At 44.1% G+C, this 23,587-nt stretch overlaps 1 protein-coding gene across 5 annotated transcripts in view; it reads left to right on the forward strand.

The window, feature by feature from the left end:
* Positions 1-23,587, forward strand: part of stard13a (StAR-related lipid transfer (START) domain containing 13a) — an 83,092-nt gene that overhangs the window by 35,451 nt on the left and 24,054 nt on the right. The window contains exon 1 of one of the 5 annotated variants that reach the window (XM_036523956.1): positions 4,833-5,219. The exons of 3 other annotated variants lie outside the window; for them this stretch is intronic. In XM_036523956.1, the coding sequence (XP_036379849.1) occupies positions 5,096-5,219 (124 nt within the window). In that variant the 5' untranslated portion in view covers positions 4,833-5,095. Of the gene's footprint in view, positions 1-4,832; positions 5,220-12,656; positions 12,892-23,587 lie in introns of those variants that run through there. One more of the 5 variants, XM_036523955.1, reaches the window with a different exon arrangement.

Consider the following 23,587-nt stretch of genomic DNA (forward strand, 5'->3'; position numbering starts at 1 on the left):
AGAAGCATTAAACACACAAAGACGCACACACAGACACTCAAACCCACACACAAACCGTGGCACACACGTGTGGGCACGTATACACAGGTATGGCGAAGAAAAAAAATGGCATTGGGGGGATTGCTTATAACTTGTATCATTACTCTCAGTGCAGATACTGCAGTTATGTGGGTTCCTGCAAGTTCACTGGGGTAAAGTGAGAAATGGGGGAGATCTTTTTTTCCTTTTTTTTCCCTAAGAGATAAAAGTTTGTTCAAGTTGCCAAAAGAAACAGTCCGCTGACTTTAAGGGGAGCGTTCAACGTTAAATGTTATTTCCTCTCTCTCCATTAGCTGTTGTTTACCCTCTTTCTGTTCCTAAGGCCGACTCATAGTCTAGTCATAATAATCTTCAACCAAACAATAATAATCTGAGATATTATTAAATGGTTTAGAAAGCAATTAAAGTAATCACTGCTGAAACGCTAACGACAGTGTTGTTGTTGAGAATTTACTTGGCAGATGCCGTTATCCAGGCTAGCTTACTTTTTTTTCCTTGACTTGAAATTTACCTTGATCAATCAGCTAAATTTCTGCCTCCCCAATTAAGGTGAAGTGCCCCGCTCAAGGGAACAGTGGCAGTGCCCCACTGAAGTTCAGGCCCACAATCCAGAACCCATAGGTCCAGAATCCATTGCCCAAACCATCATGAGGACATGATGATTACCTAATGAGAACATATTAAACAGACAAGTAGATTAATTCCTTTTATAGACCACAATGGTAATGCAAACTATGGTATTGTAATTCGGCTCTGACCTCCAGAACTGATTCAGAATCAGTTTTAGCAATTTTCCATAATGAGTGAGGCTAGAATTAGGGTTTGGTGACAAGTACCCAGACCATAGAATGCCTACACAAAGAAGCATTCTTTGACAGTATTGGTCCAGTGTTAGTGTTGCTAAGGATAACAATGTAGTTTGTTGGACCAGATATTCAGCGTGCTTATGTGTTTTAAAATTTCCTTCCAGACAGGGCAGTACTATGACATTGACTGAGATTAGGCCTGACTTCATACTTGTTCTAATTTAGGTACAATTCTACTGTAACTTGTTCAGGACTAAGGCGAATTATGGTTTGTCAGACATTGCCAAAAATCATGTTACAGATGTCTATTTTAAAGACGGAGGAGGGCTTGTGCATTAATAGCCTGCAAGTTAAAAGGTCAAATGCCAACACTTGTTATTCATTTACGTGGTTGACTAAATGTAGGATAGCTTTCAACACCAGGAATTGCGTTATTGTTGGCACAGCTTTCCCATTTTGTGTGGTCCAAAAAAGCCCCAAGTTATCTGAAACAGAATCTAAACCTAACCATCTAGTGTGTGGGGTGAAATGACTAAAATGAGAAAAATAAATCCTTTGCCATATTCAGATATGCAATGCACCTCCCAAGTCACAATGACACCCCCCTTTATACCCAGTCCATTGATTGTGTAAATGTTACAGTATCTCCATCCCCACTCACAACACCCATATTGAACTGGTATTCTTGGTCAGGATTCAGACACTGATATTTTGATTGGCTGTTCCTTATTCTGGACACAGTGCCTAAGCTGTATTGTGTTTGTGGGTGGATGGGACACAGAGACTTTGAAAACAATATAGACATTTCAGCTGAGCAACGTCCTCAAAGGCTCTCGGCTTATGGCATCCATATTGATGAAACCACAGAAGAAAAAAAAATGACTCAGTCACTCTCCCTCCCACACCACGATGCAAATAGCAGTGTATTTATCAGAGGATATCCATGGTAACCGAGAACAGATAGACAAACATTGTGTGGTTTCTAATGTACAAGTGCTTATGATGAATTCTATAAACTGCGGAATGTGCACGAGGCTCTAGTCTTTTCACTTCAATGTGTTTGTCATATAAAAATGGATTCTGCCGATAGGTTATTATCAGCTGAACCCCTTTGTCTCTGTTCTGTGTGGAAGCAGTTGCGCACTTGGGTAGGGGCACTGTGTGCTCCTCATACGGTCAGAAAGTGGTTGTGTGGTCAGGCAAGCACATTCTTCTTGCCTCGAGGGCTGCCTAACCAGTGCCTGACCTGAGCCCAGGCGTCTCTCCCAAATTCCCAAGCGAGGGGAAATTTTTAACCTTGACCTCTGGCCCCTGACATGTAAACACAGGAGTGAGTGTCCCTGGGAGACATCCCAACACCCTCCCCCAACCCCCCAACCCCCCCAACCCCGGCCCTGAGCTTCAGCTTTAAGCATTCTGTGGCACCAAGTGCATTGCTCTGTGGTCTTCCTCAATAAGACAGCCCAAACTCCTCCTCCTCCTGCTGCTAGACCCTCATATCTTCCTCTGTGCAGATCCAGTGACACTCAGCAACTCCACATGTGACAATGTACTTATTTACTATTTGTCCCACTCTCATTACATTGGACAGAGACAAGAACCAGCCATTTTTCAACATTTTTCAACACGCATTTCATTTAGATATTTATTCATTTTACCTTTGCAGGTCTTGCAGAGTCTTGTGGGTGTCCTCTATTCATCAACATGTCTATAAGGACCTTCATTTGTGTTGGCTGACCTAGTACTGTGCCTTCAGAGAATTTTGACCTGTTTTTTGCAGCATGTCAAAACAAACACAAAATGGAACACCAAGTTTTAAGCTTTAATTTTTAAATGGTATTAGTTTTTATCGATGGGAATTATTAGTGAGAGTTTTGTGAAATCATCATTTATCAAGCTGAACCAAAAAAAAATCACATTCTGGCATGCCTGTTCATAAGTACTTTGTCCGAAATATTTTCTGTTACATAAAATTCACTTTATTACACTTCAGCTGTACTTTTGAGTACAGCTCAAAAAAAAACAAAAAAAGAAAACCGGAGAGCACTTGAACCCTTAGCAGCGCCGGTGGCTCCCTAACCCTAATTTCCATAGATAGAGTTGTAGCAGACGTTGATTTCAGGGGATCAGTTCTGTAAAAGAAATGTGCTGTATGTGAGTCATGTAAGTTACTCTACAGTGAGGGTTGATGTTGCCTCATGGTGCCCCAGGGTGAGTGTTCCGCCGAGGTACAGGGGTTGCACAAACTCCGCTGTTAACATTTTTAGCTGGATGCTGAAACTAACCGCACAATGACTGCTCCTCTGTCCTGCTTCACCACCACCCCCTGCCCCTACTGCCCTACCATCTCGCTGCAGCCACGCAGCACTGTAAATCACAGGGGGTAGCAGTGAGTGGTGTGTCAGCACTGTCGCCCCAGCGACGCCAGAGGGGCAGGGCCATGCAGAAACATTGTCCGAGTGTGTAGTCACTCCTCCCTCACTGATTTCCACAGACTTGATTTGATTAAAGCTTTGCATACTTGCAGGAAGAATCTTGTCTGACATCAATGGTTTATGCTGCAGATGTTGAGAGGAAAGCAAATGTCCGTAGCTTAGTATCATTTATGTGTCTTGCACTATTAGGTGTACGTAGTCCGATAATGCGAACAAGAGGTCATTGGAAAGGAATGATGCAGGACAAATTGAAACTTTGCTGGTGAAATGCTTCGGTTCTACTTTCAGCTTGGTCTTATCAGAACACCAAACCTCTTCCAGTTTCAATTTCAGTGTTTTATTGGCTTTCTCCAGATTAGGTGTACCTCATGGAAAAAAGAAACTTAGGGAATAAAATGGTTAAGAAACTGATAGGAGACAAAAATGCACAGATGGACATCTTTAAAGACTGAGCGATAGTGTTTGTGGGATGACTGATCCAATCATCAGAGCTACAGCTTCCCAAAATCCTTGAATGACAGGGATTGTTTGGATGTTTTATTTTAGGGGATGTTTGATATAGATTGAAAATGCTTGCTGTATCTTTGTATCAAGTTGTGCATAAATGTTTCTCTATTTACAGTACATGTGAAACTGTCATAATATTTTGGACTGTTGGCTTCATTTTTCAGGGTTTTGGAGATAAGCACCATTAAATGGAGATTAAAGGCATCGGGATGTTTGTGTGAAATATGCATATGTGAAAATGTGAAAAGATTCCAGGTGATTTTGTATTGATAGTACATAAATTTTAGTTGTTTCAAATAAAACATGCATTATACAGAGCAACTATGAAAGAAGATTCAATAGCAGTGAGGAGACAACATTGTGATTGTCTGGCTCTTTCAGGGGTTAAGGGTCATCGTGTTTTGATCTAAGGCCAGACAGCTGCAGAGTTGTCTCTGGCTATTTTGGTTCACACAGAAAAGTTCAACTGTGTATGAATCTAAAGCAAATAAACAGATGAGAGTTTGTTCAACTATTTGTCATAACATAGACATGAAGAAAGTCCTCAGATGTTTGGGAGCATAAGTTTGTTATCACAGATTACAAAAATATATATCACTCAGCAACAGTAATTGAAAAAGTAAAAACGCTAAAAAGATCCTTGCGATTTTTCGCTTCTCAAATATCTGGATTTAGTGTGTAACCAAACAGCTACTGTAAACGTGAACTGGAAAGATTATATATATATATATATATATATATATATATATATATATATATATATATATATATATATATAGATAGATAGATAGATAGATAGATATACAATTTATTTATATATATATAAAGGACCATAACATGTCACCATGGAAAGTGCAAGAGAGAGGAGAGAGAGACAGTGAGCACTCGTGTCCTACAGACAGACAGAGAGAAAGGGAGAGAGAGAAGAGGAGAGAGAGAGAGAGAGAGAGAGAGAGAGAGAGAGCTGGAGCCCTATGTGCTGCATAAGCAAGAGACTGAAGTGGAAACTTCAAACAACTACACATCTGGTCCGAGCTGAGAACGGTACAGTGGGGTCCGCCTGAATTAGACACAGAACGTACTGGATTTGTGGAAGGAAATAGTAACTAGAAGATCGAAAGAAACATTTACAGGGAGATGTATTTGTTTTTAGGTAATAGAAATTTCCGTTCGTGTTCGCTGCAAGGTGACGCAGCGCCGTGAACTAGGTGCAGTGACGATTGTTGCCGCAACGCTGAAGGTCCTACATCGGGAAAATAACGGATCAGAGCGGAAGCGAAGCTGCGCTATTATGTGTCACGGTGTACAATGACAACGAGGCGAAAGTCAACGAAACTACAGCTCCGGCGCTCTATTAGCGAGCAGCTGAGGGACTCAACATCGAAGGCTTGGGATTTACTCTGGAGGAATGTCAGAGAGCGACGGCTTGCAGGTCAGTATCACTTCACTGCAGAGTAATTGCTCTTCAGTCCAGAGCTAGAATCAACTTCGGCGCTCCTTTTTGGCAAATGGATTATCCTCCTCTTGCTTGCCGCGGACGTCCTTCGTTTCGATCGGTCAGTTCAGAGTCAGAAATAAATGCAGACCACCAGGTTGTACGTGCTGCGGGATTTTAATGACATCACCTAAATGATTGACGCGCGTAGTTCCATTTACATTTTTGTCGTCGTGAGCCTCATTCTTTTAATTAAATGTCTGATGTTTATTTAAAATGGATACCATTCTCATAATTTAAACATTTACAACTTTTGGAAGACGATATTTGTTACATTTAAGTTTTGTAGGGTTATTTGGAAGTAGAAACATTTTTTGCTTGTACTACTATTTATGTAAGTAATTTCCCTTATTTTGATGGCTTTGCAGAGTTTGCAGAGAACAAGAAGCACATTTTCTTTTAATCATAACCTACATTTCGTTTTCGCGTCTGAGTGTAGATTTCAGTGCGGCTGCAACCTGCTGGTGAGAGTGAAATCAGCGCTTTCCAATCAGATTGTCCTGCTGACAGATAACGGGACCCCTGACACGGTCACAACCCAGATCATATCACTATGTTGTAACACTGTGGTATTTACAGCTCCGAAGCTGATCGCTGCTCGCGTCTGCTTTAAAAGATCGTTTTGAATTATTCATTGTCGCTGACACATGACACATTTATGTGGCTACTGAAACCAGACCCGGCAATCGCAGCTCACTAGACAGTTACTTTGAGTGTGGCTTTGTATTGGATATGGTAGGCTTATTCATTCTGCTATTGTGTTATTATTCATATTATTTTTGTTTGGGGACAATAGGTTAGCGGTTACACTGGTTTACTGGGTATGTCCCTGACTGGAGTTGTTTCGTGTTGCCACATATAAATATATCATCTCCAGCCTGATTTGCTATTGCAATGCCACATGTTATCTTCCACATATTTCCCAGAATTCATAAATAAAAATAGTTCTGAAAAAAACCCGCATCATTTTATAGGACAAGTACATAACAAGCATACAAGTAAAAAGGCAGATATATTCTTTTTTTCATTTTCATGCCATTTATAAATGAAGATTTTAGTTCTTGTGCTGAATAATGTTTTTATATCAATGACATCTTGTTTGTGAAAATATACATAAGTTTAAAAGGAGCTCCACTTGAATTCTAAATAGTCTGCTCTCATCTAGAGACTGATAGACACCAACATTTCACAGACATATATTGAATTAGCATGTTAGTAAAGATGAATGTATTTACTCTTGATCACAGAAGTGTCATCTTTTGAGTTTCCTCACATGGAATAAAATGATGAGTGCCATATTTGCGGTGCCACGGCCTTTGCCTCGTTACTCAGAGATTAGTCTGGATAGAATGGAGTTGTCCTTAAGCCCCAGGGAGGGGGGGCGTGGAAGAGGGGACCCCCATTGTGGCTGGAGTCCTGTCGGATTAGTTGAGAAGTCTTGTGTGCTTCCTGGATTAAACTGTTAATCGTCACTCCATCCTCATTCACTTGACTTTGCCCCAAGGAGCGGGCTCTGACTGGTGGCAGCGTTAAGTCAGTTCTTCATACATGTGAATACATTTACAGTAAGGGTTTCAAACAGGAAAGGCTGGACTGACTCTCAGGAATACCTGTAGCCATACATTTGTGTGATAGATAAACCAGAATATGGTAATTACATATATCCCCAACACCTCTTGATGCAGACGCATGTGTGGCCTGAGGTTCATTTGGGTGGCCCACTGTGTGCTGCTGTAAATGGTTTTTGGTCCTGGTCAGTACATTATATTATTGATATTTAGCAGATGCTCTTATCCAGTGCAATTTACATAGGTTACAGTTTTTTTTACATGTTATCAATTTATACAGCAGGATATTTACTGAGGCAATTCTGGGATAAGTACCTTGCCCAAGGGCACAGCAGCAGTGCTGGGAATTGAACTTTCAAACTTTCAGTTATGAGCCCTTCTTCTTACCACTGTGCACCCCACTGCAACAGGGTCAATTGTAGGGTCTTTGCAGCAACAAATTATCAGACAAGCAGCAAAGCCATTGTGGCTTTGTTCTGCCTTATTATTAAATCATAATGAAAAAGTCCTAGTAAATCTTTATGAATTTCCATTCATGCCTACAGGTGATGAGATATTTCCTCACACCTGGACTTGGAAAGGTACAGTTACTGCAGGTCATATTTAATCACCCAATTCAACCTTCATCTTCAGGGAACCAGCTGTACATTTATTCCCATTTCTGAGAATGATACTCAACTCAAGAGAACTGTAAAAGTCTGCTTGGCTGCTTCTCTCATGGGCCAGTGTGAAAGCCCATGAGCCAGACATCCTTACTCCTTTGTACAGGAGTCGGGCTCATCACGATAGTTATGTCTGCTGTTCTGCCACTAGGTGTCAGCGAATTCAAAATGCACTGTTCTTACCATCACCTTATTGGACAGAAGTGAGCTCATACACACACACACACGCGTATACATGTTCGCACAGATGCTTGGTCACCTAGCAGTGTTGTCAATTCTTTAAGCGCCATGCCGGTCAGTCTTTGGTTTATTCGGTGTGCTTTAAGTTTACAGCATGCCACGTGGCCACTGCTACAGCTGCTGCAGAGGAACTCATTACTGCACCAGGCACATGGTGTATTATTAGCACTGTTGACACATAAATCCCACATTGTGTTCTGGATGTGCGCCTCAGTGTTTTGTCAGGGGTCTGGAAGAGTCCCCTTGGACCTGTGCTAATATACTTTGTGTTAAACAGCAGAGGACCTTATATGGTCTAGACAAATACAGCTGGACCAAGTATTTTCCAGGAGAGATGTACCCCAGACCTGGTCCAGGGGCCTGCAGTGTATAAAGGGCCGACGTGTTTTTAAACCGCCTGTCTGTGTGTGACCACCTTTGTTCCTAAAGGCGTGGAGTCACCTTTACAGCTCGCTGCATCTACATTTTGCTGCAGCTTCCCTTTGTCAGACCTGCTCAGGAGTCATCTCTGCTGAGGAATTTTTTGAGCTGCTGGCCCTCCGTGGGGAGCTTTTTACCCTCGACCAGCAGGAGGAAGGAGAGGATGGAGAGCGTTAAAGTAGGTCACCGGCTCTCTCGGTGAACTGCTTTCAGAGGAAAGCATCGGAGCACGGCAGGAGGTGCATTCTGCAGTTTTGTGACTCTGGTTTCTCTCAAGTGAGGCTCTCGAGGCTAATGCACGTTTGAGAAGAGAGCCCCTGTCACACTGACGTCTCAGTCGCTCAGCTGATCTCAGAAGTGGAGCCGCGACATTGTTTAACTGGCAAGGAAATGAGGAGCGCATCAAAGGGTCTTTGTGATGTATTCCACCATAGCAACCAGGTGTGGGCCTAGTCAACAAGTCAGCAAATGCAGCCTAACTTTCATTAAACCCTTTTTGCCTTTTAAAGTCTGGAAAAGTACGGCATCCTGAAACACGCAGCAGTTGTGTTTTTCCCCCATAAATTTTGTTGGCTGAAAGGTAATGATTCGACTGACAACATTTTTGCTGAGGAGTGCACCACTCAAAATAAGCAGGGGCTGTTGACCAAGGAAAGTGATCAGTGTTTGGTCAAGCAGTCCCTCACTGTAAATTGCAAGCACTTGTTGGGTTTACACAGAGAGGGTAGCAGCATCTGCCTTGAGGTTCTTCCCAGACATGTCCATATGCATTATCCCTGTGAGCAGCCTTTTGACTCTCTTGCCGGTAGTTGCAATGCGGTACCTGGGAGCCACCAGCTGTAGGAGGCCTTTTTGCCTGTGCAAGCTTGTGTTTTGGGCCTGCAAAGACTCCCTTTTGAGGGCCATTCATTACATTACATTACATTACATGCATTTAGCAGATGCTCTTATCCAGAGCAACTTCCAGCACAATAGAATATAAGTATATCCATTCAAGTTAAAAGAGAAATAGTGTTAATTCAGCCCACAGAGCACAGGAGAGAACGGGTTCTGGGAGTGCTGGAGACAGATAGTCCCCACCTGAAAATGAGCAGTCCACACCAGGCTTTGTCTAAACATTTACTCAGCTGCTCTTTGCCTGGCCCCCATGTAAAAGTCTCAACCCATGGCAAAGGAACGCAGTTTTATTTATGATGCTTTCTGCAATCCATATCTTATTTTTGGCTGTGCTTTAACACAGTGCAATATATGCTCACGAAGAGTGCCAAGACTTCACTTTCTCCAGAAAGTGCGTTGCGAGCAAATGCCAAGCGCCAGCCATAATCCTGTTTAATATCCATTTGGTAAATATCAGCTCGAAACGGTGGGTGATTTATTGTCTCGGTTTAATTTGTTCTCATATCCCCCTGGTACGGCCTTCCAGCCTAAGCCTTGCAAAATCTGTATCTTAAATTTCATTTGTCCGAGTAAGTCGCCCTCAGCCTCTAAATGGATGTGGTGGGACAGTTTCCACGGGTCTGAGAACAGTGGTTACACGCATGCGTACAAGCCCAAACACACACTTGTGCACACCCCAACGTACACACGCATACAGAGCACTCCCCTGAATGGCAAACCTGCCTTCCCTCCCTTCATGAGGGTGGAAGAACGATATGGTAGCTAGGGAGCCAGAGTTGACCAGCAGGTTGCAGTTTCAGATTGTAGTGATTAGACCACTGTTGTACTTTTGAGCAAGATACATTGCTTCCGTTGCTTCAGTAAATGTCCAGCTGTATGAATGGGTAGTCAGTAAAATGTAAGCTACCGTATATAGGTCTCCCTGGATGGGCGCATATGCTATGCAACTACATTAGATTAGTGAAGGACACCTACAGCTCTACCCTGCAGAGAGTAGTAATACTTTACCTTTTACCATCACTACAGTTATCATTTACCACCTATGTGTCATAGGAAGCTAAGATGCGTGAAGTTTTCTTAAAAGACTATTTGGAAATCAGTCCGAGGGAGATTGTTTAGTTGTGTTTTAGGCTTATGAAGCACAGACCAAATAAGTCACCCTTTCCTGACAGATCGATGAACATGCGCTACATTCACCCTAACGCTTAGCCTTGGCTTTGTGTTTTCAGAGCGGCGCACCTGCATTGAACGGATGTGCAGGGTTGCTCTTTAAAAACAGGCCATGTTTCTGTAGGTGGGGGCCGATAAGGCGGGTGAGTGACTCCTAGCACAGTCAGCACTGTTTCAAAAGGGCTCACTTCTGTAGGGAGTGCAGGGCACATCCCAGGGGAAGGTTTTGAAGCTACCTTGGGCTAGCGTGTTGGCGGTTCACTCTACTTTCACATCAGTACATTTTTAGGAATGAGCATTCTACCGTAAGACCTGGATTTTGATATGAATAAGTGATGGAGCGAGGAGTTTATGTTTTCATAGAGCAGTTTGAAATTTCAGCTCTTGTTCTCTACTGTATAAGACTTTGATACTATAATGGCACATGGTCATCTTAGTAAGACAGACTGGTTGGCTTTACTAACAGAGACCAAGTTGTATTTTTAAATTGATTCATATAATCTTTAGGCCTGCAGCGTATTGAATTTTAAGCCATGGGAAAAGAGTGGTTGCTGTAATGGCTATACGTCACGTTTAATCTTTAACTTATGTTTTGTTGACTTTGATAGGGAGGGGAGAGGATAAGGAGGTATGCACAAGCACTCAGCACATAGATGCCATTATCCCTCAGCATCACCCTGAGGATGGGTGTGTTTGTGTGTGTGTGTTTGTGTGTGTGTGTATGTGTGTTTGAATGTGTATTAGTCACTGGTTACCATCACATGCAACACTGCTCTGAATTTAAGGGACTGGATGGCATGTAGAGCCAGTGGTAATATTAGAATACCCACCATTACATACAGGGTCTGACAGCCTATTAATAATAGGCCATATGGATTTACAGTATTCAATCTATTTGAAATAAAAATTACCTTAAGTGTGTAACCAAAGATTTTTACATTTTCAGTCACACTGTCACGTAATATATGCATTACATACATGGACTATATACGTGTGTGTGTATACACACACGCGCACACACACACACACACACACACACACACACACTACAACAGGGGTAGTAAACCTTGCTGCCAAACCACACGAACACAACAGTCTATGGATGGAGAAACACATTTATGATGCTGCAGAAATGACTCAAAGCAGCCCATGAGTGAAATTGTTTCAATGTACAGCACATTTGAGCATACACTCCTTGAGCAAACAGCTGTAAACAGGGCTGGTGGGGCTGTTGGGGCCAGAGAAGGGAGGCAGACGGGGAAAGAAAGGGCGTTCTCTCTGGAAGTGCGGACACTGAAAGGCACTCTTTGTGGGCCCTCGCCCCAGTCGCCGCGTGCCACTCACTCAGAAAGGAGGCTGCTGTGCTCGGCGGGTGCGGTCACGCGTGTGCCAGTGAGTTCCGCCTTCGCAACGGGGCTTTGTGCTACGCGTGAGCGGTAGCAGTCAGGGCACGGCCTTTATTTAAAAGTTGCAGGGGGTGGAGACTTTGCCTCTTCTACAACTCTGCTGCAAGTGAAACTTTTGAGGTGACAGGTTGAATTGAAATGTGTTTGCTCTCATAGTCTTGTATAGACTTGACTGTTTCGGTATGTAATCAGTCCCATTGTGAACAAATAACACCAGTGTGTTTTTAACCGTTTCATGGATGCCAGAACTTGGGCCACTACTGCAATGAAAATTCCAGTCCAAAGGACTTGTGTTGATACTAAACTGGCTCAGGATTAGAGGAATGAATTGATACATATAAGCAGCAACATGAACAGCATATATTGGACGGATATGTTAATGCTAATGCACTTGGGATTATTTTTAGATGTGTTAGGTCTTGCCAGTAATGGAAAAGCGCAGCTCCACCGTGATGTGAATTAATAAGCAAGAACTGCCTGGGGTTTGGTATAGCGAATTCAGCTGTGTCTGCTGTCTGCTGACCTTGCTCACATCTTGCCAGAGCACACTGTTCTAGTTTCATCCTGAGGAGGTGCTTCATGGGACGCTCTGGTCCCCTCCCCTATCTCTTAACTGTCTCATTCATTCTCTCTCTTTATTTCTTTCCCTTTATCCCTCCCTCTCTGTCACTCATTTTCTTTCTTTCTCTCTCCTGGTTTTTTCTTTCTCTCCCTGTTATGACTGCTCCCCCCCACCCTTACTCTCTGCTTACTCAGTCCACAGCTATTTCATTGGTATTTATATTTCCCTCCAGCCCTGAGAAACCAACAAAAGCTTTCACAGTCCTTGGCTTTGGCTCAGGCAGGTGGGCAGAGCTCCCCTGCGCTCTTGTGCCGTTGGCTGATGGGTTGGTCACATGATCAAGGAGGGCGAAGTGCCACTCCTCCCGGGATCAGTTTACGACACTTGGCTGCCTGTGTTTGCGCGATGGGGGGGCCTCTGTGGGCAGAACAGAGTGAGAGAGGTGCGAGAGGTGCGTGTTGGGTCCCGCTTACGTGCGGGAGGGTAATTTCTGTGGGACAAACGGCTCAAGAGAGATGATGTTCGAGGAGGTCCCAGGGGAGACTCCGGACAGTGAGGTCCTGGACACTATGACCCAAGAGACACCGGACCTCTACCTGAGCCTGCACCCCCGCAGAAGGCTCTCGGGGTACCGTCTGGGCAGACTCATTGCCAGGCAACAGCTGCTGAGGAAGATCGCTGGAGGTACGGGCGTCTCGTTTTCCCTCTCTGTGGGGCTTTCCCCTCACCTCCGCTAGATTAGGCTCAGCTCTGGCTGGGTTGTCATGTGACAATTGTTTACAGGGTGCTTGTGCATATGGTTGCCAAGTCTGCTGCCTCACAGGGGCAATTTGATATTTCTATTGATATGCCAGGTATGGAGAGCCAACATTTATTTGTCTTGGTATAAATATACATTAGATACTGTGTATTCGGTTTGTTTGCGTTTCTGTTTGTGTCACACAGATATTTCTGACGGTGTATGTATATATGTCTAAACGGCATGGACTGTTGTCCATTACACACGTGATCTTTCCTCCATTCATTCAAAAGTGATGATAGAATCATCATGGAAAGGAGGGTGTGGGAAATATGTATTTGGATCAAGAATACAAGTGGTCCCCGCCTTTAAAACACAATGCCTTCCTGGAAACCCTGTCTTGAATTGGATTGGCATGAATTGAATTTTGTGATCCCATAGATTCACCACTCCTGAACACAAATTAGAAATCAAATCAAAGTTTTCACAAGTGGAGAGACAGACAGTGAAAACAGATAAATATGGGATAAGTCCGATATTCAAAAGATATCAATATTATACATGTGTATACTTTCATATAGCAATAGAGTACATTATAAATATTCAACATTTTGACACACTGAATGATAGTGAGGGAATGACAGAAAATCAAGAACACCAAGAAACATGGTTATTGGGCTGGTATTTACTTACAGGGTGAGGAAGACACTGTACACACAAAGGATAAAACAAGTAAATCTTCAGATGTGCCTTATGGACTCCCTGAATGAGGGCAACAAACTAAAAGAATAGGAGACAGCACAACAAACGAAGCCAAGGACTCCCGGTGGGAAGAAAAAAAAAACTTAACTGCCTCTTTAGACTTTTTAAACTTACTTACCTTTTCTGGCTCTTTCCCCAGTTCTCTTTCTCACTCCCCAGCCTCTTGCCTTAAATGAGGACTTTGTGTACAATAAGTAATTAGGCCATTTTATAAATGTCATAAGCATGGATCACCATAAAGTGGGGACTGCTTATATTAATTTAAATTTAGATGTATGATTAAATTTTAACTTGAATTCTTCCCCCTCCACATGAAGGAGATAGCTTCTGCTCTCTTAAAAATCCTGAATTGAATGTCTATTCAGTATTTAAAGTTTTAAATTATTGTTACACAGTGGTTAGAACATTTCAGATCTAGTGAAATTGGGGAGAGAGGAGTGTTGCTCAGGTGACACTGCTGTGCCCCTAGGTGCTGCCATCATCACAGATCAGGAAGCCTACCTTGAGTACACAGCACCTGTCAGCAGTAAAGCCTGTGTCACCTGGGACTGTGTTCCACATGTATCAACAGATGGCAATGTGTACCCTACAGGTTCCCTACACACATACACCCACACACACAAACACACACACACAACAGACACTATAGGATCAAAACCTGCTTGCTTTCTGGTGGCTGAGACACAAGGTATTGTTTGATGTGTAGTTTCTTTTCAGATCTCCCTGCTGTTGCATACACTTTCAAAAAAACATGGCCTGTGAAGTCTTGTGACAGCAGTGCATGCTGAATCTTGTATTTGCTTGTAAGCGCAGCAGGGATCTGTGGTCAAAGACAGGTTGTGTCAGCAGAGTCTGTCAGTAAGCACAGAAACCTAGCCAATATAATTCGTAGCTGTAAAAATAACTCTTCCTCTCTGATACAAAAACCTGCTGCATCGTGTTCTTTGTACGGAATACGAATATTCTGTGGTTCTACGTGCTGTCAGTACTGTGGCTCATGAACTACAGCATTGCAAAGGAAGTGAATGTGTTTCCTCTTTAATGAGCCCGTAAGAATTACAGCATGGAAAATACAGGTGCTTGTCCATTCTGTTCATGCTGAAACAATCACTTGACCCATAGCCAATTTCATTATGCGCGGGTTACAGCACGTGGAAAATATGCAGCATAACTCCCTATGAATGTATTCATCTTTTTTGAAATTTGCATTTATCTGAAGGTTGCCTGTGGGATCTCAGAGCGTGAGCCTGTTTTATAAATGTCCTTTGCACTCCAGCACAGTCCAGACAATAACAGCTGCACGGCAGTGTGGGTCCCAGAATACCCTGTTCCTCCATGAATGGTGGCCAGCTTAGTGGGAATGCCAGTACTACATTTCTGAACGGATCAGGTGGACCCCATCCTCAATTTAGCTGCTGCCAGAGGCAAAGAGTATGGAATTTGAGGCACTAGACTTGCACCGTGGTTTCCTTGGGGAAAGGAATGAATGCCTGAGGCTGTACAAACCTGATTTAGTTGATTATGAGGCAAATGTGATAGGCAGGTGTGGCCATAGCTAAACATTGTACTACTCTAAGGATCATCAAATGAATGACAGAAGACCAACTGTTGTGTGTCCCATGTACAACGTCATATTAACTCTGTTGTAAGGTGATAACTACACCTCTGTGTAACACCACAACATCAGATGGGTACGACATTGTCCCACCCCGGGTGTGTTGCAACCTTACATTCTACATTAAGCTGATGGTTTTCATGTACAACCTCTGTGAACTATGTCCCAGAAGCCCTTGGGTGTCACACCGTGTAGCAATGAAACAAGGGGAGTTTTGCCACCACTGAGGTGTGGGAAATTTGAAGGTTGACAGGAGGGACAGGTTAATAGTGTCAGTTAGGTATTGAAAAATTTCCCTCCCTCTTTCTCATCTTGCTCAGTTGCTCCCTCTGTCTGTCTCTTCTACTCTCATCCCTTGGTAGCTGTTCTACTTTGAGATGTTGTGTCATTCTGGAAAATGGTGATGCGTTACATTTTCCAAGTGCATTGGAGTTGGAAGCTGTAGTTGGTTTTATTTACTCTAGAAGTGTGACACAAGCGCCAGTGACCATGACACTGCCCCCATGGTCAGTTTGGCTGACTCAATGCCGCAGTTGGTCATTCAGTGCTGGACTCAGGTTCATTGGGTTTCTCGTGTATTGCCCCATAGTGAATTCCAGCTAAGCTTGTGGAAGTCTGTGTTGTGACTCCATTTTAACATCACTGAAGCTCTAGGGGAAATCAGAAGAGTGCAATTCCTGTTTCCTGGGAAGTTCAGCTGGGGCGTGGAGGGAGTTTCGGTGTCCCAGCGCTGGAGGCAATGGGTCATACCAAATGGAGATGAGCAACAGCACTGCCTAAATGGTTCTTTCGAAATCAAGCTGAAGCGCATGTTGTTTTTGAGGTGGGCTTAAGCTCAGACCGCTTCCTGTCACGTTGTATCATGAAGCTCATCTCCTCCGGTTGTGCTGTGTGCTGTGTTATGGGGTTGTCCTCATCTTTCCTGCGTGGACTCTGAAGGCTTGTCCAGTCCAGTAGCACTTCTTTGGAAGTAGGTGGAGGCTCTCTCTGGTTTTCCAGCATGCTGCAGCTGTGCTCTGATTTACAGAATCTCATTCCTGGGCTCTTCATTACCCTGTGATCGCCCATCTGGAGGCCAGACTCTCGGGTTCGAGGGTAATGCCTCTGCATCTGCCGCCTCTGGTCACGCAGCTGACTTTAATGGTCAAAGAATGCCAACCTTGAAGAACCGAGGTCCTGAAGAAGAGAGGAAGCGGTCCAACTCCATCTCACGCATGCATACACATGCACATGCACGGGAACACACAGATGGATACGCTTTATTATTTACACTCACAGACATGCACTCTACCTTACAGAGATGTGCACATACACTGTCACTATGAATCTAGCACACTACACACACACACACACACACACACACACACGCTCTGCATCCTCTTTGCACAATCTATGGCTGCATAGAGTCGGAAGTTCTGTTGGATTCTTGACCTAGCTTCAGAAACTCCTGTTGTTTTTTGTCCTGAATCACAGTTTTAGGGCTATTTTCAGCCCTCCATTCTGGGAGATTTAAATAGCTGTGGATGAAATGTCCTGATGTTTTTATTTTGCCATGGCGGTAACAGCAATGTCAGCAATTTATTTGCTTTGTATGTTATCGTCACACAATTTTTTTTCCTAAAGTTCTAATTTTCTTTTTTTTTGTATACTCATTGTGAACACCTTGTGTGGTCTATACTGCTGGCAGAATGTCCACAATAAACGGATAAATGTCACGGATAAATGTTATATTTCCCACCTAAGGCTTGCTGTTATGTTTTGTGGCAAAGGGCAATATACTGTACCACTTGAGGCCAGAGAGAATTCACACCACTGACCCCTCAGTGGCTACCCTGTACATGTCTGCTCATGACCTTGGCCTGGTAAATGACCCCCTAGCCTCTCTGTGAAGGCAGTGTGGCCCCACTCGATAGTGCCCCTCTCCCTGCAGAGTTATTACTTGGCATCTGTGTGTGACGTGCCATGGCCACAGCATGCCAGACTCTCAAGGGCAGAAGTGGCATGTTTGTCATACGCATGCCCACAGAGTCACTCCTGTCAGTGACTCCTTTTCATGATTGATAATGGAATGTGCCTCCCTTTCAGTGACTCTTCCAGAAACACCCCCCCGCCCAAGTTTGCCTACCCCTGAACTGCCAGCCTCTGGAATACAGTATCTCCTGTAGTAGTTTTCCATTGAGATGTTCAGTTTTGTGTTACTTTCCACATTTCATTTAGCCTCTTCAGGCCTAATACCCCATCTCTCTCAGTGGGCTTCGGGACACACTGTGCCCCTGCCTTTGCGTGGTATGTGGCCTTCTGCACTTGTTAAGGCTAACAGGTGGCCAGAATTGGCTTCCCTTGACAGAAAACACGGAGTAGATGAGATGCAGTAACACTACTACATACTGGAGTTTTGAATGCCAGACCGGGTGAGAGGCGCACTGAGCCATTGAGTCATTCCCTGGATAAACTGGCCTCACTAATCCTGACCACTCCACCTCCACTAATGTGCAGTGAGGTCTCTGGTGCCCATGCGCTACCCAGACATCAATCTGCTGTCACTGGTAGCTAATGCTATACACCATCATTGTCATCATCATCAACATCATTGTCACCATCATTGCTCCAGATCAAAACCTTTCTGTCATCCTCTCAGGGCCAGCATTCCCTGAACTGGTCTTTGATTTAGTTCTGAAGAGCAGGGGTCCAATCTGTGTCATAGAAATACTAAATTTGTCACAATGCACTGTTACTGTGCTCTGCACCACTGTATCACTCCCTTAAGAGAGTAATAACATGCCTTTAATAACATGGCAAATTGAAATGACACATTGCCATTGTTACCATGGATCCTGAGAAAAAGTCTCTTTCTGGCCAGATGACAATATTTCATACTCAAGGCTTTACCATTCAATGCCTTTGTAATGTTTGCCTAAGTGCTACTGTGATTACTTCACAGCTGAACCTAGTGCAGGCTGGAGGCTGTTCAGTGCTTATGGCTATGAACTGCTCCATGCTTCTCCTTTCTGTCATTTACTGCTGTTTGCTTTCACTCCTACCTGCTGGTTACAGTTATGAATTGGTCCTAGTTTTTCCCCTGTCTCCTTCCCATTTGTCATGGGTGAGATTTGATCTGTGTTTCTCCTGTGCCTGCTGTTCCTGAATTTCTGTTGGCTCCCTTATCCTTGGTCATGGTGCAGAACGGGTCTGTGTTTGTGCAAAGTCTCTAAATCATTTGTGTTTGGGTTGACTCATGCGTAGTGGTCACGGTTGAAACGTGGTCTGCATTTGTCTCCCAGTATCCCAGTTCTCCTGTAGGTTTATGCATCGTCTGGCCGAAGCCAGCAGACACAAGCTCTGCCCAGCAACTCCCAAAGGTAAAGCGGTGAACTCCCTGTCTGCCTGTGGATTTCAGGTGATATTTCAGCATGGTAAAGGTTCAGACAGAAACAGTACGGAATGTGCCTGCTCACCAGGGCTGGTTGCTGAAGGTTCTGATGTTGAAACTGGCAGCAGAAACAGCTTCCTGTAAATTCCAAAGCATTTATGGCAGGCCATAGCATGTGTGTTGTTGCGCAAAGACCATAGATAATAAGAATTGTGGACATTGTGCGAAGGTTGGACAGAGATAAGGGCTGGTACTTGCAATGAAAAACGTAATACACCCACTACTGCAGCATTGCAAATCTGAGTCATGTATCTGTGTGTTTTCTGGTCGAAAGCCAAGGGGTCCCATCTCAGAATCAAGCCATGTGTGACTAGCACAGTTTTGATTGCTTCCGGTGATGTTGAATTAGATTTATTGCTGTTTGCAGTGCCTACTTCACAATACATTTTTGATGGCCTGTTGCAGGAAAATTGAAAAACTCTGAAAAAGCTAACAATATTGTGAGCTGCCTGACATTTACTACAATTACAAACTATTCTGTATATGCTGTATTTTTTTTTTTTTTTTTTAGAAAAACAGATTCCTGTTTCTAGTGGAGCAAATCTATTTTCCATTCACTATCCCTAGCATGTGCAAGTGTTAAGATCACATTGAGTGGTGCTTCAGAGATAAGGGATTGGGAAGCTTATGGTTGCCCCATGTGGGTAATGATCGCCTGGATTGAGAAGCATGTATTTTTCAGGTTACAGCAGTAAAGTCATACTTTAACCCAATACTGTAGGAAGACTTTCTATGCCAGAGGAAAGGAATGTGAAAGAATAGGATCACACTGCATGAAATCAGATGGAGTGCATTCTGACTGCAGCATGACCTTCTCAGATTTTCTTGGAATTTTGCACAGACATCTGTCCTGTGGGGGTTACTACTGGGGATAAAAAGGTTTCCAAGTTAGACACAGGACACAGATAATTGAAAGTACAATAGTTTCAAAGTCTTGGTAGCCATATAGATGCAAATGGAAAACTACTTAAATGAGCATCTCAAAATGATGTTAATACAAACTCTCTGAGACTTGAATTGTAGTGGTCCTTGCTCTGTGAAGATGTGTTTTCCCCAGTGGTGGGCTACACTGAACCAAATAATTTGGAACAGATCTCAGTGGGGTTTATTAGAACTTGAATTATAAATGGCTGTAAATGGTTCTGTTCATTGGGAAAACATTTCAGATGTCACTGTTCTCTGGAGGCAAGAGAACTCAGTGTATTTCAGAACTGAATGTTTAGGGAATGTGGTTGATTGTACTATGTTAGGTGGGGCTACTGTGAATCCTTCTTTCCATATGTTCCCTGTGTTACGCTTTCACCTCAGTCAGAGGAGATGGAAAAGCCAAAGAGAGCACTACAGCGTCCTTGAAGGCACAGGAGTGCAGACAAAGATAGTTGAAATCTAGAGATACTCAACCCCGCTCAACTAATCACTGTCTTTATCAAGAACTGTCAGTGCCACAGCTCTCTGCTTCTTGCTGCTGTATGGCTCAGAGTGGCTCTGGGTCTCCCTCTTCTGGAAGGATCATAAAAGGCAAAACAGCCAGACAGACAGCCTGCAGACGTGCATATGCTGACTCCTCAGTTCACAGCCCCTTCAGAGGAGTCCCGATGTCTGCATCATAGAGCTTAAGATGAGATTCTCTGCAAGGCAGCATTACATTTCTTATTACTAAGATGACCTTTCTAATTTTATTCCTAGAATAAACAGGAATTTGAAATGTGTAATGCTGCTTTGATTTAATTAGGTTTAAACCTGTAACCCGTGCATTACAAATCAAAAGGCAGCGAGAGAAAAGAAATTCTCTCCCTGTTCAGGTGCATTTTCAGAATGAGGCAGCCCAGCACCGTTACTCAAAGAAGGGTGCTGTCCACCAGGTTGGACAAGATGCAGAAACAAACCCCTCCCCCACCTCTGCACTCAGCTGCCTGGTGTCTTCAAGGAGCTGTCACCCAGATCATACACATTACACAGGCACAGACACAGATGCAGTCATATACACATTTATACACACCTGTAAACTGTCTTACATGTGGCATGCTTTCCTGTGGTGGGCGTTGTTATTCATCCTGGATTAAAGATATCTGATGGCTTTTCTTTTTTTCATTTTTGGACTTGCACTTCCATCTTTGTGCACGTTTCTTGATCGTAACGAGCTCTGCACATTAAAAGTGAATGCTTGTGTAGTCCATTTTTTCATTTTGACTAGTTTTAGTGTGTATTGTTCTACTTTCAGTGTGCTAGTCCTCCCTGGATAGAGACTGCATCCTGTCCTGTCATACATTCAATCTTAGCTGTGTGCAGTTCAGATGGAATGTGGGCTTCTGAGGGTGTGTCACTGTGAGGAATCCCTGGGACAGGGGACAGGGGCGTGGGATGGGGCAGGGGGACCATTAATTGGCCCCACTGTATTCCCCGGGGAGACGGTTCATCCCCAGCAAAGGCGTTCTCACGCCGGGAACGTGTGTCTTGCGTCTCCCCCCCGATTTGGATTCCGCCGCGGCCTGACCTCTCCGTGCCTCTCACCCCACCCCAGGGACCCCTCTCACTGAGTGAGCTTGGACGAGAGCGGAGGAGGACGCTGGCTTTTTCATCTCAAACACAGATGTATCTGTAGCTGTGTCATGCTGTCTGTAGCTGTGTCATGCTGTCTATCTGTACAGTGGGCTGTCCCTCGCACAGATACGTTTGTTGCTGTAGTGTGCAATCTCTCACAGATGTGTCTGTCCTTGCAATGTGCTGTCTCTCTGTCACAGATGTGTCTGTCTCTACAGTGCCTGTCTCTCTGTCACAGATGTGTCTGCCCCTGCAATGTGCTGTCTCTCTGTCACAGATGTGTCTGTCTCTACAGTGCCTCTCTCTCTGTCACAGATGTGTCTGTCTCTGAAGTGTACTGTCTCTCACTCACAGATGTGTCTGTCTCTACAGTGCCTCTCTCTCTGTCACAGATGTGACTGTCTCTGAAGTGTGCAGTCTCTCACTTATAGGCCTGTCTGCTACTGCAGTGGGTTGTCTGTGGACCTATGTGGTTCCCGCGCTTCACTGCGATGGTGACAGCTTTGAGTGAGCTATTGTCATGAGTGATTATATACAGATGTGCTACGGCTGAGCATTCAGGCTTTGCCAAAGGCGCAAGATGAAATTCCTTGGTTCTGTTATTTTAAGACTTAAGAAATGTGAAGTATAATGAATTATTCATTTTGGAGTGGCTCCCATTCAGCTAATTTAAAGTTCCCTTCTGCAAACACCTCTCAGTTGGTTTAGTTTTATTTCCTCTGCAGTGGCCAGAATATTTGCTCCCTGCTGTGTACCGTCATGCGGGTCGCAATGATTCTCTGTCAGACCTGAGCTTCAGGCTGTGTCCAGTTCTGCCAGTTGTTCTCCAGATGTGCTCTGCTAGTCCCTGTAATACAGAATTACAGCATGGGGGCTCATATGCTCTCTCATATATATTATGACTGGGCCTCTAGCCGCACAATAAAGGACACAACATGCACTTTCTCCCACATATATGATGTGGGGGTGGTGAAGGGGGGGGGGGGTACACAATCCAGATCTGCCTCAGTCTCCACAAAAGGAGAGGAGGGGGAGGGGTCTGAGTCATCTGAAAAGACCCAGAGAGAATTTGAGAGGGAGGGAGGGAAGGAGAGAGGGTGAGAGTCAGAGAGCGGAGAACAGCAGTTTCGGGGGGGAAGAGTTCAGGCGCACGTGAGGCACTTACAGGAGCCCACTCAGACACACCAGACACACTGTGGGACGGATGCTTCAAGGTACAGGATCTTTTCGTCACCTCTAACAGCCAGCACTTCTCTTTGTGATACTGTTGTCATGATACATTGCTAATGTGTACCAGGATAAAAATGCTTTTGCTGGTTTTGTCCAGTAATATATGACTGGTGGAAGCAAACCCTGAGTGAATATCAATGTCTTTTAACAGTTACTGGTGTTTAACTAGTATCTATAGTTATCACATGTTGTCATTTGCCTTTGATGTCTTTCCACTAAATTGCACTATACTGCAAACAGATGAGCTTTGTTTTGGATAAAAAAAAAGACATGCTGGTGTAGACAGGATAAATAATGAAAATGTAAAAATATTCCCTAAAAGAAAGCTTGATGTTTTTCAGCCCTTGCACATTCCACTTTCTGTTCTCTGTGAGCCCCCAAAGAGGGTTGACAGAACATTTGAGCATGTGTGGGAAAATGGCAGGGGTCCAGCACATATGTTTTCAGGACTGACTGCCTCATGGATTTCACAGACCTCTCCACTGATCCATTTCAGTCTGGATTGGGGTTTCTGTTGGCGGGACAGGGCTGGGGCAAGGGGGCTGGGGCTCTGGGGATAGCCAGCATGTTCCTTGGCCCATTGGGCCCTTTAGGGCCTGTATTCCTGGCAGCCCTGTGGCAGTGGGGGCAAGTAGGAGGCGGAGGGGTGGGGGGGCAGGTTTATTGTTAAAGGGGAGCGCTGGTCAAAACTATCATTCTGATATGCTTAATGATATGTATGGGTATGTATAAGGACATAGCTGAAAAGTCAAATTGGATCATTGTGTACTTTTGCATTTCTTGAAATGATAAGGAGAGGCAGAGAAACATTTTGTCTCTCTGCGCAAAGGTCTCAGATCCAGCACTAACAGGCAATCGGTCAATCAGGAATCCACCTGCACATTAAATAGAGGCACAGGCTTGCCCTCACATCCCCCAGTGCAGAACCAGCTCCACTGCCACGTGTTCTCAGCAAGGAGGTGACAAAGGAAGGAAAAAAAATATCTAGCTGTATAAATGGGTAACATGTAAAAAAATTCTAACCTGCGTAAGTTGCTCTGGATAAGAGCATCTGCTAAATGCC

This window comes from Megalops cyprinoides, chromosome 3 (assembly GCF_013368585.1).
Source record: "Megalops cyprinoides isolate fMegCyp1 chromosome 3, fMegCyp1.pri, whole genome shotgun sequence".
Classification (NCBI taxonomy): Eukaryota; Metazoa; Chordata; class Actinopteri; order Elopiformes; family Megalopidae; genus Megalops; species Megalops cyprinoides.